The 15,257-nt window shown below is 39.9% G+C and overlaps 2 protein-coding genes across 8 annotated transcripts in view; one reads left to right on the top strand and one right to left on the bottom strand.

Annotated features, from left to right (window-relative positions):
• Nucleotides 1-7,716, top strand: part of cep104 (centrosomal protein 104) — a 44,074-nt gene extending 36,358 nt beyond the window's left edge. For all 7 annotated transcript variants that reach the window (XM_023793464.2, XM_023793468.2, XM_023793467.2 and 4 more), the window contains exons 22-23: nt 4,665-4,752; nt 5,269-7,716. In XM_023793464.2, the coding sequence (XP_023649232.2) occupies nt 4,665-4,752; nt 5,269-5,408 (228 nt within the window). In that variant the 3' untranslated portion in view covers nt 5,409-7,716. The remainder of the gene's footprint in view (nt 1-4,664; nt 4,753-5,268) is intronic.
• Nucleotides 7,717-8,001: 285 nt separating this feature from the next.
• On the bottom strand, nt 8,002-10,142 carry b3gnt7l (UDP-GlcNAc:betaGal beta-1,3-N-acetylglucosaminyltransferase 7, like). Its single transcript, XM_023793469.2, has 2 exons — nt 10,047-10,142; nt 8,002-9,726 (listed from the first exon to the last, which is right to left on the bottom strand). Exons 1-2 carry the CDS (start codon nt 10,057-10,059, stop codon nt 8,492-8,494), a joined length of 1,248 nt encoding a protein of 415 aa, XP_023649237.1. The 5' UTR covers nt 10,060-10,142; the 3' UTR covers nt 8,002-8,491.
• Nucleotides 10,143-15,257: the final 5,115 nt, after the last annotated feature.

Raw genomic sequence — 15,257 nt, 5'->3', positions numbered from 1 at the left:
GGAGGTTCAGTGGAAGGGAACGGTTCAGGGAAGGGTGACGCTGAGACGGCCATGTGGCGGCTCAGTGGGGAATGTCATCGTCACCCGCCGTAAGGGCATAGTGCTTGCTGAGTGGGGCCTTTCCCAGGTACGCGGTTCTTGCAGTTTAGGTGGATCGATGTCTTTAAATTGAGCTTGATGTGTGGTTTTGTGTATCCATGGTCACAATATCAACATTTCAAGCTTTGATAAGATACCAAGAAAAGTATTGACGCTCGATACCATTTTCAATACTCGACACAGTATGTAATCCAACTTGATAATTTATTTCAGTTACAATTTTGTTTGCAGTAAAACCTTTGCAACTTTTTGTAAACTCATTGTCACTATATCTAAAAGAAAATACAGTGATCCCCGCCTATCGCAGAAGATGTGTTCCAGACCCATCAGCGATAGGTGAAAATCCGCGATATAGAAAGACCATATAATAAACTTTTTTTTTTTATATAGTTTAAGCCTTGAAATACCCCTCCCATACTCTTTAAACACATGTAAACTTATTAAAACAACACATATATGTGGATATCGGGCTAAGTAACATGATAATAATAATAATAATAATAATAATAATAATAATAATAATAAAAAAATAATATGTAATGTATGTGTCTGTGTGTGTGTGTATATATATTATATATATATATATATATACACACACACACATACACACACATCTCTCTCTCTCTCTGTATACGTAATGGAATATATAAAAATAAAAACGTATATGGCTGTTAAATATTCTTTTCATCCTTCTTGACATAGCGTACCGTCGATTCATTAAAGCCATAATGGCGAGCGACGACCACGTAACACTTTCCTTCCCGAAGCTTATCCAGCAGTGTTACCTTCTCCTGAATGGTCAAGGTCTTCCTCTGGCACTTAGGCTCACTGCTACCAGAAGGCTTAGAAGATGCAGGACGCTTGGGAGCCGTCGTAGGGCTTAAAACAAAAGGAAAACAATCAGATCACAAGCATGGTACCTGATACGCAGAGAACTGTGACGCATCGGGGGAAAATCCACGAAATAGCGGGGGTGCGATAGCTGAACCGCGGTATAGCGGGGGATCACTGTACTTTCACATTTCATTGTCAGTCGAAGCATAAAATTAAGTACAGTAGTAGCCATTGCAGTTGTTCTCTAATCATGTAAAGAGACATTCAGTACATAAAAATTACTAAAAAAAAATAGATGTTACTTTATATTTTTGTTATTATACTGCGTAATAGAACAGATATACATTACTTTTACATGCCTTCTTTGCCTTGTATCTCAAAGCACAAACACTTGTCAATTGCATTACTGTAAAAGTTTGTATCATCACTAATTTACAGGATCTCATGAGATTGTATACACAACCCACAGGTAAAAATAATTGAAGACCGTTGTCTTAATGTGGAAAGGGCGTAGGTTTGGTTTCACCACTGGTAGGAATTAAATCTTCCCCGAACCCCCCCACCTCCCTAAACACACATGCTGCTCCCACAGTGTTGGCAGGGACACATCCCTACCATCCATGCCCAAATATACTCCCAGGATTTGTTCATAACTGTGCCTTGCTCTTCCAGGAACAATAACTTCCAATCACTGTAACCCAAGGTGAAGGAGCAGTCACTCAAAAAAAGATAGATGGATGGATGAATGAATGGTAAAATGTTTCTTGTAATAAATGTATATTTTAATAAACGTCACATTTATATGGTGCTTTTCAAGACACCCAAAGCGCTTAGCAGTATGGGGAATTACTTTTATCCTCACTAATGTGTAGCATCCACCTGGGTGATGTGACAGTTCTGCACCAGTATGCCCATCACATAGTAGCTAAGGTGGTGAAGGGGAATTCACCAGTTAGATAAAGTAGATGATTAGGAGGCCAGATTTAATAGGGGCACAGTGGGCAATTTTAGCCAAGGCATCAGGTTACCACCCCAACTCTTTCAAAGGATGCCCAGGGATCTTTTATGACTTCAGAGGGTCAGGACCCCAGTTTAACATTTCATCCGAAGGACAGCACTATCATTACTGCTCTGTGTCTTCGGGATCCGCAAAGACCACAGGATAGATTCACCAGCACCTCGTCCAGCAGCAGCCCAGCTCTCCTAGTTGGTCTCCCATCCAAGTACTGGCCAGGCCTAAACCTGCTTAGCTTCAGCTGGATTACATAGTCTCAACTGCAGGTGCTATGGCTACTGACAGATTGTTTTTCTAAAACTATTTTCAATTAGTTCTTTTATTTGGTACATAGTTTCATCCATGAGTATTCATTTCTGCTTAGTATTTTTTAGTATTTTATTCCACTCAGTGCAATTCAAGATAAGTGCCTTACCATGGCAGTAGGGAGCCATCCTGAGATGTGAACCGCCAAACTGTTGGCTATAGCATAAATGCTCTCTACCACACAGGCCAAAGGCTGGAAGCTCCAGGCTATTGGTCCAGTGGTTTTGAGGGTGTTTTGTTTGCAGACCTGTTTCACTTATGTGGTTTACTAAGTCATTCTTGGTGCCAAATCTGGACACTTCCCCTGCCAAGTCACTATAAAAGCCACCAAACAGGCTGAAGCGCTGGCTGACTAGACTGATTTCAGACCCGCAGCTGGTCCCAGTTCTTTTAAGTGTGTAAGCACACACACTCATTCCGCAACAGGGCAGTGGTCACCATCAGCGTATGAGCACTTTTACTGGTGCCTCTCCCCTGCCTCGAGCACTCTGACCATAAACACTCCCCTGATGCGTAATGAGTGTGTGTGCTCACATACTTACATCAACCAGGAGCAGCTGCATTGTTTGCTGGTCTGAAACCAGTTCAGTCAGCCAGCACCGCCCCTCCGTGTGACTGTGACACAGTAATAACTCCAGTGTTGGTATTAAGTTTGTGAATCAACAAAAGGAGCAATATTTTCAGGGAGGGTGTTTTAATTTAGGCTTAAGGATACTAATAGAATATAAAGAGTAAAAAAAAAAAATTATATTATGCAAAAATTACTGACGGAATGGTTAAATGTATAGGTGGCCGTTTGAAATCACTTGTAAGGCATAAAACAAACAATTATTTAATTAGCTAAATATAGTAGTTAAATAGCAGCTAAGTGGTTGTACAATACGTAGAAAATGAAGTATTTATATTAATAAATTAATTGGTTTCTTTTAGCAGTACTTATTTTGTATGTGTACTGCTTAGCACTGCATAAACTGATTTACTTTATTTAGATGAATAACCTTCACATGCACACGCAAGGTTACGTCAGTGAATTTGCATCATGTTTACCCTCAAAACAGTCTTTGTTTGGCCCTGATCAGAGAGTCTGTCAGATTACTTTTTCCCTTCTCTGCTTCCTGTCCCCAGTCCTGCATACTGCTTTTGCCACAGTCCACAAATCTGTGTGTGCGTGCGTGTGTGTGTGTGTGCGTGTGTGTGTGTGGGTTGGGGTCAGTAAAATATTGAGCTGAGTCTTACCTTGATACACAATGAAGCTGAATCTGTCCTAGTTTACAGAGAAGTGTGTGTATACAAATCAGCATGTGTCCGGCTCCCTTTATGAAAGGCTTGCGTATCATAGACATGGGATTTTGCTGGAATTAGGGTCATTGAGAAAAGCCCACAGGGAATGTGAAGGCTGATACCCCAGAGCATGTCATGGACCTGTGCAGTTCAGTGCTGTTCAGTCCGATCACCGTGGATGATCCCAGGATCTAGTGAAATGTTTCTCTGAGTCTTAGCCAGTCTGCACCGTGACTTATGCGCCAAGTTTTGGTCTGTTTTGAGGTTGACTGCTCCCCATTAGGTTCTTTTGCTTAAAATGAAACTCCAACGAGAGTTAAAAAGACTGCAGAAGTATAAATTCTGGGATATTATTTAGGATTATCACCAGCACAAACCTCACATTATACTCTACAAACAATGCAGGTGTTAGAAAAGTAGCTACAATTATGCTTAATCCTGTTCATTGTTTCCTTCCAATGTAAAGATCAAAAAGGTATTTTGTATACATCAGAAGCTTGGCGAACTGGCAAAGTGTTGACTTGCAGTTTCTTCTGCAGAGCAGTTTTTCCTTGACTTAATGAATTATGCATATCAGCATACAACAAATATCCATTTAATGTACACAATAGTTCTTCTTACACAATAGTTCCTCAGCATTCGCCAACCCTAATTTCTGTGACAAAAACCTCATCAATCTTTGGAGAATTCCTCTAGAACTGTTGTTTGATGATACAGACAGAGTAAACACCCGTTTAATACACAAAGCTGTGAAAAGTGAAGCATGTGTTCAACCTGAAAACATCCCAGTGGGCAGCTGGAGAAGCACAGCAGAATACTGTGTGTAAAAAACGCCATTCATACACAAGTTTAAGAAAATACATTTTTCATTGACTTGGGTAGCAGAAAGAGGCTGCTCATCTTTTTTGTGTCTTCCTCCATGATTTTTGTTAGTTTTTTTTTAACCACAGGCTTTTTTGTCTTCTGAACATAACATTTTATATGAAGTCTTGTTTACTAACATTTAGAGAGGGAGCAGCTCAGTTTCGAGTGGGGAGGAGGGACGGCCTACTGCACCGCTACGGCTCACGCTAGCTGATGGGAGTTGATCTGTGGGGCAGCCATTCAGTGACTCCCGCTCCATCCACAGGCATGGAAGTCTCACCTCCTGGGTCCGGATGGCTGTAAGCAGAACTCACGGAGGACAGCGGCCTTGCAGAGAGCGAAGCCCCCACAAGGTATGCCATTCATCCCCCCAGGCCCACCTCGGGACGGGGGCCAGAGCCCAGAGCTCTCCTACACTGAGGGCTCTTTTGGAAACAGCTGATCTTTTACAAACCCTAGAACCACCCCCCCCGTTCTCCTTGACCTGGGCCCAATAAAGGAGAACATTGTTGTTAATCCCAAAAGAGCCTTAGCAGAAACCTTGTATGAATTTAGTGTTGATTAAAACTATGAGGAAAACAAATATGTGTGTATTCCAACCCAACCATATCTCTAAAATCAATGTTGTTAAATAGAGGCCTTTGAAAATGTCGAACTTAAGAATAATCAACATGATAGAATTACTCATAGTGTCAGCGGGTCCCTACCCTGCTGGGGACTGGAAGCCATGTGAGAATATGTCATTGGGTTAGACGTGACAAAGATGTTTTCCGCATGATCCCTTCAGGCCATGAAGTGCACTTTATTATTTCTGTGTAATACACCACGTCAGAATGTGAGAGCAATATCTTCCTCATTCTATCAAACAGGAAAGACCAGCACCTTGAAGAAGACAAAGGAGGTATCTCTAGGGCCCAAAGCACGACTGGTGGGTGGCATGAGCAGGGTACCTGGAGCCAGGGCTGGACGCGGAGGAACAGCCCGGCGCCCGCCCTTAATAAGACGTTAAGCTCGAAATGCTCTTCGACCCTAGTAGCACTGACGAATCTCTCCATATGATTAATCCAAGCCTCACTGGGCACCTTGTTTATTCATAGCTCAGTGGTACAGATTCACATTCACATTGGGCCACATTTGCCAAAAGATTTACAGTTTTTTGTTGAATTGACATATTTGCGGTTGTTTCGGCATTTCTATGTACAGATTTTCCCTACGTGTGCAGGTTCATGTTTATTCTTTTTTACATGAGTGAAGTATTTAGGTGAAGTGTCGTCTTTCAGCCTGTCATAGCCAAAGAAATATTTAACTTACAGAGTTTGTTGAGTCACGTACATCACTTATGTTATTTGAGCACCTTGCCTGGAGAGAGATTTTTTTTGGTTCTAAGTTAAAAAAAAAGAAGAAAAAAAAGTTTCAAAGAACACTTTATTTATTAATTTGCAAACTGATAACATAAAAATTAAATTTTAATTATTTGAATACCCTTTGCATATTACAGATTTTAATATTCATGCAGTATTAAATATGTTTACAATGACAATTTTGTACAAAGAAGTGGTTTTCTCTACAGTTATTTTTTACTTGTTAACCCTAACCCTCCTGTAGTCCACATGTTTCAAATGTGAATATTGTAACTGATATTTCAGAGAAAAATGACAAGTATATATATATATTTTGTTCACTTGTGACTTTCCTGTTGTGCAATATTTTCTTTGTAAAGTTTTCTAGTTTATAACTTATTTGTGATTTTTTTTTAGATACAAGAGCATAGTACAGAAACACCAGTAGCCATCCTTAGATAACAAAGGCTTACAAGCATAGTTGTGCCTAATTAAGGTAACTTAAGGACAGATGACACATTTCTTTTGTGCCAGGCACAAAAACAACAATTCAGTTTGTAATCTATAGGACCAGTTTGGTTTATTCCGTAGAATCAGAAACCTTTTACCAAACAATGTCTTAGGACATTAGTTTAAGAACATTAGGTAAAAGTGTTGTGATTTATATTGTGATATATGTTATTAGAGTTTTCCGTAATTGCACAGGTGAATGCATAATTTTGCATGGTCATTGACACTTTCACATTTCCAGACCTGCATAGTTGTGAAATACTCTCAATTTAGCTGTTGCTTCTTATAACATCTAAAGTTACAATAATGATAATCAAATTTAAGTCAATAGTAATTAATGCATAGTAATTGCTGATGGATTATATCAGTTACTTTTGCATTGTGCTCCAAGTCTATCGGTCTTAAGTCTGATCCTTAACTATTAATAAACTATTATTAATCATTTGATAATATATTTGTAAATAAAAAGATTCACTTTCAAATTTAGAAATGTATTACAAAAATGTCTTACTATTGTCTTTCAAAGTATTTACTAAAGAGCTTGTAAATGCTCAATTATTCATCAAATCTGAGTATATTTGCAAGTGATTTTCAAGCTATTTTGTAAATAACAGGAGGCAGATATAACTGTAATTAGTTTGAAAATTAGTTTTTCTGTCTATGAATATATTATCAAATGACGAGTAACAGTTTATTAATATTTAAGAAGCATACCTTAAAAATTAAACTGTTACCAGTTTTTTTTTGCATTGTATAGTGATTCAAACATCTGCATTTTCTTTTGATATTTGGTGCTTTCGAACATGTTTTTGCAACCATGTGCACATCACTTTCAGTAACTATCCTTGTAAGTTTTTAGTTATTTGGAAATAAGAATTTGTCTTGGGAAAAGACTGTGAGGGAAATCAGTGGCGGCCAAGCCGTCCCGCGTCTGGCATGAGGTGCGCGGGTCGTCTGGGCGCCACCACGACTTCTGCCAGCAGTGGGGAATCACTGAGAATGTTTTATTGTTGTTGTGTTATTGAAGCTGAGTAATAACAACTTGTACACATTATATTGTTTTGTCTGGTTTGCCGAAATACACTGCGTACATATGTGAACACAGTGGCACGCTTGTTTAGCCTGTTCCAGCATTGACAGGTAACAGCGCCGCAACGAAACCCATGCAGGTATCAAACTAACAGACAAGACAAAATCCCAGGTATCAAACTAACAGACAAGACAAAATCCCAGGTATCAAACTAAGGCAAACAATTTTTTTTCTGCAGAAAATCTACTCTGGCGTATTATAGTTTCCTAACTGATACGTTTGTCCAAAAACATTGTATCAGTTTCACTCAAAATACCCATTACTGTACATGTAAAGCGTGGAAACAGTTTCACTGAATTTGAACCGGAAAACTTCTGTACTACCTACCTACTGTCACTATCACCAATTTTTAATAAAGTTGCAAATTCTGTTGCCAATCAGGTCCCACTGTGAGAATATTCTTTGCAAACATGAGAACGTGATGGTATTGTGTTTTAGGGGCAACGTTTAATGATCTGCGATTGATTATATGCGTGGTTCATGCAGTGAAAGTTACATTTTCTTTTGAACAATACATATAGATATGATGATATCGAGCCTATGTGATGGGTTATGAAAGAAAAACTTGGAAACAAAATCAAAAATTACATTTCTTTTCTTTTTTTTGGGGGGGGGGGGGCATCTCAATCGGACAAATTAAAAATACAAAAACTTTGAGTCAGTTGGTGTGCGAAATACATGTTTATACGTGACAATAGCTATTGTCCAGGTTATCTGTCATATACGTCAAAAAGTTTTACATTTAGAAGTCTTTTTTGAGGAACATGTCTTCTTACAGTTATCTTAAGAAATTGCACTTGCGGTTCTGAATTTAACAAGTTCAAAAGCGTTGGCGTTAGAAATACATGACGACTGATCTCCGTTCAAACGCGTCGTAAGCGTAGCGTCCCGTGACACACTCTTTTCAACGCAGCCCTTTCAAATTCCATCAACAGTGTGTAGTTATAGCAAAAGTATGTTTATTTATCTAACGAACATTTCAATGTACAGACAAAGACATTGGATTTCAGCAAATACAACGTGTACAATGTGCAATAAAACCACAACCAGTCAATAACTTATATAACAAACTATAATTCCATCAATGAGCTTATGGCATTCCAGTAAAATATGAACGATGTATTCCTTTAGGGATCCCTTACAAAAAAAGGTTCACAGTGAAAGTATTACTTTTTTGGCGCAAATAAGTTTTTTATTGTACACAATATTCCACATTCTAAGCAACTCCTGTGGGCCCAGTTTATGGATTACGATGAGGTTTCTGTAAAAGCACGGGTCGCTATTCATGGGACTGACTTGGCGTTTCATTATGCCAAAGGTTCTGAATCCCGCATGCATCTCTGGGGAAAGGTGCAGCCTTTGCAGGCACATTCCCAGGAACACGTCATCGATGGGATAAAGCTCCAGGTCTTCGGAAGCTGCAAATAACCTTTGCGCTAACTGACCTGACATTACAAATCCACCGCCACCTACGTAGGGCGGGTAGGGTTTGTCGAACAGTTCTCTTGGTATGTAATACTTACTCTGCCGGTTCCTAATGGGAATTGCTTTTGAAATAGTGTCCCCAACAAACAGATTGCGTACCTTTCTCTCTTCTGTCTTAAAATCAATAAGGTCCATTAGGTTATTAGTGTTGACAAATACGTCGTCGTCACCTTTAAATATAAACTTCACCCGAGAACAATAAATATTGAACCATTTCAAAAAATTGACCTCCTTCAGAGTCAAATTAAAAAAGGTGTCTATAAAATCCCATTGCAAGATATCTCCATAAAGCCGATCCTCATAATCGATCAGTTTTTGTAGGTTTCTTGTATCTTTTCCTGCAGAGGGGGTACCTAGTAGAAATAGCGTTTTTATGATTTTACCATCGATTGTCCGTTCCTTTCCCCAGGTCTTTCGTACTACTTCTCGTCTGTCGTGTTGCTCTATAACCGACTTTACCACCATCAGTAGATGCACGTCTCCAGTCTGGCACTTCTCCGGGTGGTTAATCAGCATCGGGAAGTACCTACAGTGTCTGTGCAACACAAATTGGTGAAATCTGGGTTCCAGTCGCTGAAACCACTCTTTTTCCTTTAGGTCTACATTCTCACTGCAGTTAATTGTGTTCACATCCCATGCAGCCTGGGTCGCGTTGGAAACAGACGCGCGCTCCGCAGGAAATTTCTCCCCCAGTCCCGGTGGCGAATTGTTTCCCAAAGCACTTCTAAATAAATCGCTTTGTATGTCCAAGAACCCAGCGGCATATTTGCTTTTCATGAGGTTTTCCTTAACGTTGTTTTCCACCAGCTTGAGCTTTTGAAACATTAACAACGTACCAAAAGCTAAAATCAAGCTTATTAGTGTTTTCAGCACTCTCTTCCGTCTGAAAAAATACTCCATATCTGTGACACAAAAAGGGACAAACTGTAGACTTATACGGTCAATGCTGCATTCTCCTGTTATGATAACATCGCTTAAGGTTCAGACCCGATTAATTAAACACCCGCACTAGACGGGTATGGTTCTGCAACATAGCAGCATATTTTCCTTAGAGAGGAATGGAGCGTGTTGAGTAGAATGAGGTTATAGTCGGCGTTCAGTTGATAGAGACGCAAAGTCTTTCAAAAGTTCGACTTGCTCTAGTCAAACCTTTTCTCGTACTTGCGTGTCCCTCTGGTCTATTCATCATCCTCGGTTTTTCACAGCGGGTCTGTACAATTACCTTTTCCTTTCATCCTCCTTGTTCTTCGCCAGTCATTCAGTAGAGGAGCATCTGATAATTACCGCCGCCGAGCCGAGTTTTTCTGCCGCTCCTTAACCCTTCCCACCCCGCCGCACCTATTCGCTACGGGCAGCGCTCGGGTTACACGTCACAGATGGCCATGTGTCACGTAGGTACATGAACCGTACGGTCTTTGAATAGATATCTAATAGGGGTCTTTTAATTAAATAAGAGTAACATGCTGGAAATGGCATTTGTTTAATTAAAAGAGAAAATCAACACAATATTCCTATTTATATTTAATTTATGTATAATTTAAGTCTACCATATGTGAACAGTGTCAAACCAGTTTTTTACATTTAAAAGAAACATACACAGCGATTTATGTATAATGTGTTCACAATATGCTATAGTATACGCACGTGTAGTATATGCATCGGACATCAGGGCAGTGCAGAGACTTCGAGGGCCCGGGGCTATAGACTGGGGGTGGTGGCAGGTTCACGGTGGGGTCCCACCTCCCCCTGCTCGACTACTGTCGCTACAACCCCTTCTGGGTCAACAACTTTTTTCGTGAATTTGGGTCGTTACTTGGGTCTGACAAAGGAATAATGTGGCTCTACGGACCCTGATTTAGCTTGTATAAGATGGCCGGATGGAAGACGGACATTCCAAATACTCAATATATTTATATGTCATTTTTCTTACAGAAGCAGAATGGCCTAAACACGTTTTGCGAAATGGCTTAATCCTGAAAACCTTTGGTAAAATCCGAAACAGTGCTGAGATATTAAGTACTGCAAATCTCACCACCTTAACGTACAGGAGGAATTAGCCTAATATTGTATTCTTTAGCAAGAGAACTAACTTGAAATATAAATGGTGCTGTAAATGTGAACACTCTGTGGATCTTTTTTTTTTTTTTTTTTTAAACATTCTGTTCTGCAGCAAGTGAAAAAGTGCCGTAATTTCACTACTTAACTCTCGTGAATGACATAGAACACTGGCGAGTTGCTGGGCTCCTGTGAGATTTTCTGTTTCCATGGCAGTTGAGCAGCATCCTCGTGCCGACAACCACCTAAGCCAATAACATTCAGCTGACCCTAAGTGGAGAGTTTATCTCATTATGGGACAAACTGGATTATATGTGTATGTTTTGTGTTCTGATAAGGTTTATTGTTGAAGTGGTTCTTTGAATTTAGGTACTTTTGTGCTGGTTTGAGGTTTTTTTGATGTAGTGGCTTAGTCCCCATTTTGAGCAATATGTCCTTCTGAAGCCCGTTGTCCCGTTCCTTTGTGGTGGCTCTATCCCGTGAGAATGTGCTGCATTATCTACTCCTGATATGACGTGCAGCTGTAGAGGGATATAGAATAGGGGCTTGTCTATAAATCCAACCGCGAATATTTATGTATAAGAGCTTTATTTTTGCCGGAGAGAAATAACTAGTTCAACTTTTAAAAACGTATTTGAGTTGAGCTTAGAAACAAACCTGCAAATGGGTGCAGAAGAGAAATAACAAAATAAACAGGACAGTAATACTTTAGTCGCAAGGGGAATATGTCAGCCCTTGACCTGAGAGTTTCAATCATAACAACACTCAGAATTTAGCCTCAGGTCGCGAGTATATTATGAAAGGATGCATTGGGAGTGTGTCTAGGGAAATGCAAGCAAACGGCAAGGATACAATTGTCACAAGGTGCCCTACACACAACAGAGGTGCTGCAGTGATGTGGTCAAGATCCATCTTCCTGAAACTCTTGACCAGGAGCAGGTAAATTATTCAATTTAACAAAACCTACACATTTGGGCCCCTAATTTGGTAGAGGTAAATCACTAGGATATAGCTTTCACTTTTAACAGGCACAAACATTTTGAGAGGTGCATGCAATTCGTCATAGCCAATGGTAATTGAAGCTATTTTTTAAAAAGCAATAATCAGAATATTATTGGCCCTGGAGTGTTTACTCTGGGTCAGATCACGTGGCTAACTGACCCAGTTCCGTCTAAAAAGCCACTAACATAAGATAAGCATACCCTAATATGTAGAGGTGCACTGGTCCGATATTCAGATATTCAATCGGGTATTGGCCATATGTGACTGTTCCAGGTCCTATACTTATTTACAGTCTGTAAAAGATCGCTCCGATTTCTTGTTAAATCGATTCGTACAATCAATTGCACGGTAGCTGTTCATTCAAGCCGAACACTAACGCTGCCACTCAGTATTTTTTGCCACTCAGTTGTTATATGCGCAGTGACAGAATGCGCATACGCTCTGCAGCAGGATAAGCGTAAAAATAACAGATGAGGGTAACGATCTGGAAGCATTTTACCCTTTTAACAAGAAATAGTAATTATTTGAGAGCAGTCTTTGTAAAAACAAAGTTTTGAGAGGTGGGAGTGCCGTTTAGTGGAAAATCCCACTAAACGAAATTAATGTGCGCGAGAGCGCGCGACTAATGTAAAAAAGCAATATGGAAAAGAAGCTGGCTTGGGGGGTCTCGCGCACTCGCTGCAGCTTGTGGTTCAGGAAGGGGGTGCTGTCTCAACGAAGTGTAAGTGACGCTGTTGCCAGAGAAATTGTGGGGCATTTCAAGCATTCGCCACCTTCTGTACTCATTCGGAAGATTTAAATTGAACTGCAAATACCTCAAAAATACTTAAAACTAGATGTACAAACGGCGGAACGGTACGTTATGTATTTTTGTAGTAGCCTAATCAAAACTTTTCTGTCATTTTTCATTTGTATTTACTATTTTTTAAATAATATATAAAGTTTAAATATATAAAACTAAAACGCTCTTGTATCGGAATCTGTGTCGGTATCGGCAGTTGTGTATCGAATCGAATAGGAACTTAAAAAAAATGTGATTCCCCACCCATTCTCAGTATGAGGAGCCACAGATGGCATCTTCACGAGCTGCATTTCTGTCTGGTGCCACTTGTGCAAGTTCCATTAACGTTAAGTCTCTGCAGCAGATAAAGACAGCAGGGCGTATTAACCAGACCCAGGGGCGCCGCTAGAGATTTTGGGCCCCATGAAAGCATATCATATTAGGCCCCCCAGTCCAAACCAATCCAGTTATTTTCCTAATTTTGTAGGGCCCCTGTCACTCAGGGGCCCTTGGAATCGTCCTAGCTTTCCGCCCCCTTACGGCGCCCCTGACCAGACCTCTCAGACTCACAACCAGAAAATCTATGAAAAAAGCTGTATGTATAGAGCCATCAAAATGGTGAAAGGCTGTTCAAATCCTTCCTAATCTTGTTGACCCCTTACTAACATACAGGAGCTTCATCATCCTGCAGGTCAGACCCACCTGTAGCGTGACGTACAGCTACAGTTTTGTTCCCCAAGGTACAAACAACAATAATGTACTCCCAACAGTACAAAGTCCATTTCTGTACCTTAAAAGGTACATTTACCTACAGCTAGGGTACAGTTGGCAGACCCTTGATGATACAGCCCCACTGACAAGTAATTGTACCCTCAAATGAACCAACCTGTACTTTTTCACCCTGCCAGTGCATGTATGCATGCAAACAGGCATATATACTGTTTATTGTGAATACTTTCGCTGTCTGTATATAGGATGATTTATTGACAGAGGAGAGAATGATGAGCGGATGCTCTTTTCTAGTTTCATGTTTTAATTTATCTTTCCATCGTAAATTGCATGGAACAGTCTTGTGAGGAGCCCCCTGCTGGTAAAATAATGGTGCGTTCGATTATTTCTCTCCAAGTCGGAACTCGGATGAAAACGTCACGAAAAACATCACTTCCCGTCGGAAACACGCCCCTTTTATGACGTTGAAGTCGGATAAGATTTTGTTGCCCGAGTTGCCCTTGTGACGTAATTTCAACATGGCGACTTGGTTTGTTTGTAGTTTATTTACTGTTCGAAAAAAGAATATCGCTATGAATGTACTAAAATATTTTATAAAGCTTTTAATGTGGTTTGACTAGTTCGTGTTTCTTGTTTGTCTCTCGGAAAAATCTAAATTTCTCCATTTTCTTCATTTGTAAAACTCCAAATCTGCTAAAATATAAAGCAACAATACACAGCAACGTGTTCATGGAGGCAGCCATGTTTGTTCCGAGATGTGGGTAGCTCGAACGGGAGATTGTCGGACGTGATGTCACTCAACTCGGAATTTCCGAGTTCCGAGAGAAAAACGAACGCACCATAAGAGGACGCTGACGTCATGTACGTGAGCATGAGAACGACGAAAAAATATACCAGGAATTCCAGTCCTGAACCAGAGGCCTGATGTATAAGCTATGCTAGCGTCATAAAACACTTGGACGGAAATGTGCTCTTATTCGAAACATGCATGAATGCTGCCCCCTATAGCAATTAAAGGAAAAGTCACCACATCGCAGTCGAGTAGCCTATCGCATACTATTTCAAAATCTTATATATTAAATTGCATCATCAATCACATATGTTCCAGTTAATATCACTTACAGTATGCAATGGAAAATTTTGAGAATGTAAATGACAGTCAGATATTAATGGCAACCAATCATGTTAAGTGTGCTCTGATTCACAATTATATTTAGAATTTCTGTGGCTGTCTTGAAGATGTATATATTTTCCTTCTGTTTCGGAAAGATCTACTGAAAAAAATGGTATCAGTCATACCATATAGAGCTCTGAAAAACTAGACCACTCCATTAAAAAAAGAAATAAAAATCTGTATTTCTATGACAGCCATCACACGTGCAGCATTTGTTGAACTGAAACACATCTCATTCAACTTAACAAGTATACTGATTAGCTGAACCAAACTTCACCAAACGAGAATAAAATTGAGAACTGCTATGAACTGAACGATCCTATTTTAATATGACCAAGCGGATGCCAAAATAATAATAAAAATAATAATACATTTCAAATACTTTAAATTAAGATACATTATGGTATCACCATTGGCTATACCCAAAGTGAAGATTTCTAAAGTGTGGAGTGAGGAGATGAAGGCTACTCTCCTGGTTCTGTTGGTAGAAGATTTCCAAGACTGCGGAACACTAGATCAAGGTGAAGCAGGAGACAATGGGAATGACCAAAAAAGGAAGGGACTGTCTAATGTCAGAGATGACAGCCAACACATCTGACTGTGTCTCATAAATTGAAGGATGACATTAAGTGACCTTCAGAAAGAATGGGAAACTTTAAGTGGTATGAAGAACATAGCGAGGATGGTTGGAA

This window comes from Paramormyrops kingsleyae, chromosome 6 (genome assembly GCF_048594095.1).
Source record: "Paramormyrops kingsleyae isolate MSU_618 chromosome 6, PKINGS_0.4, whole genome shotgun sequence".
NCBI classification, from domain to species: domain Eukaryota; kingdom Metazoa; phylum Chordata; class Actinopteri; order Osteoglossiformes; family Mormyridae; genus Paramormyrops; species Paramormyrops kingsleyae.
Note: the sequence above shows the minus strand (reverse complement) of the source record. Positions and strands in the feature narration are given on the sequence as shown.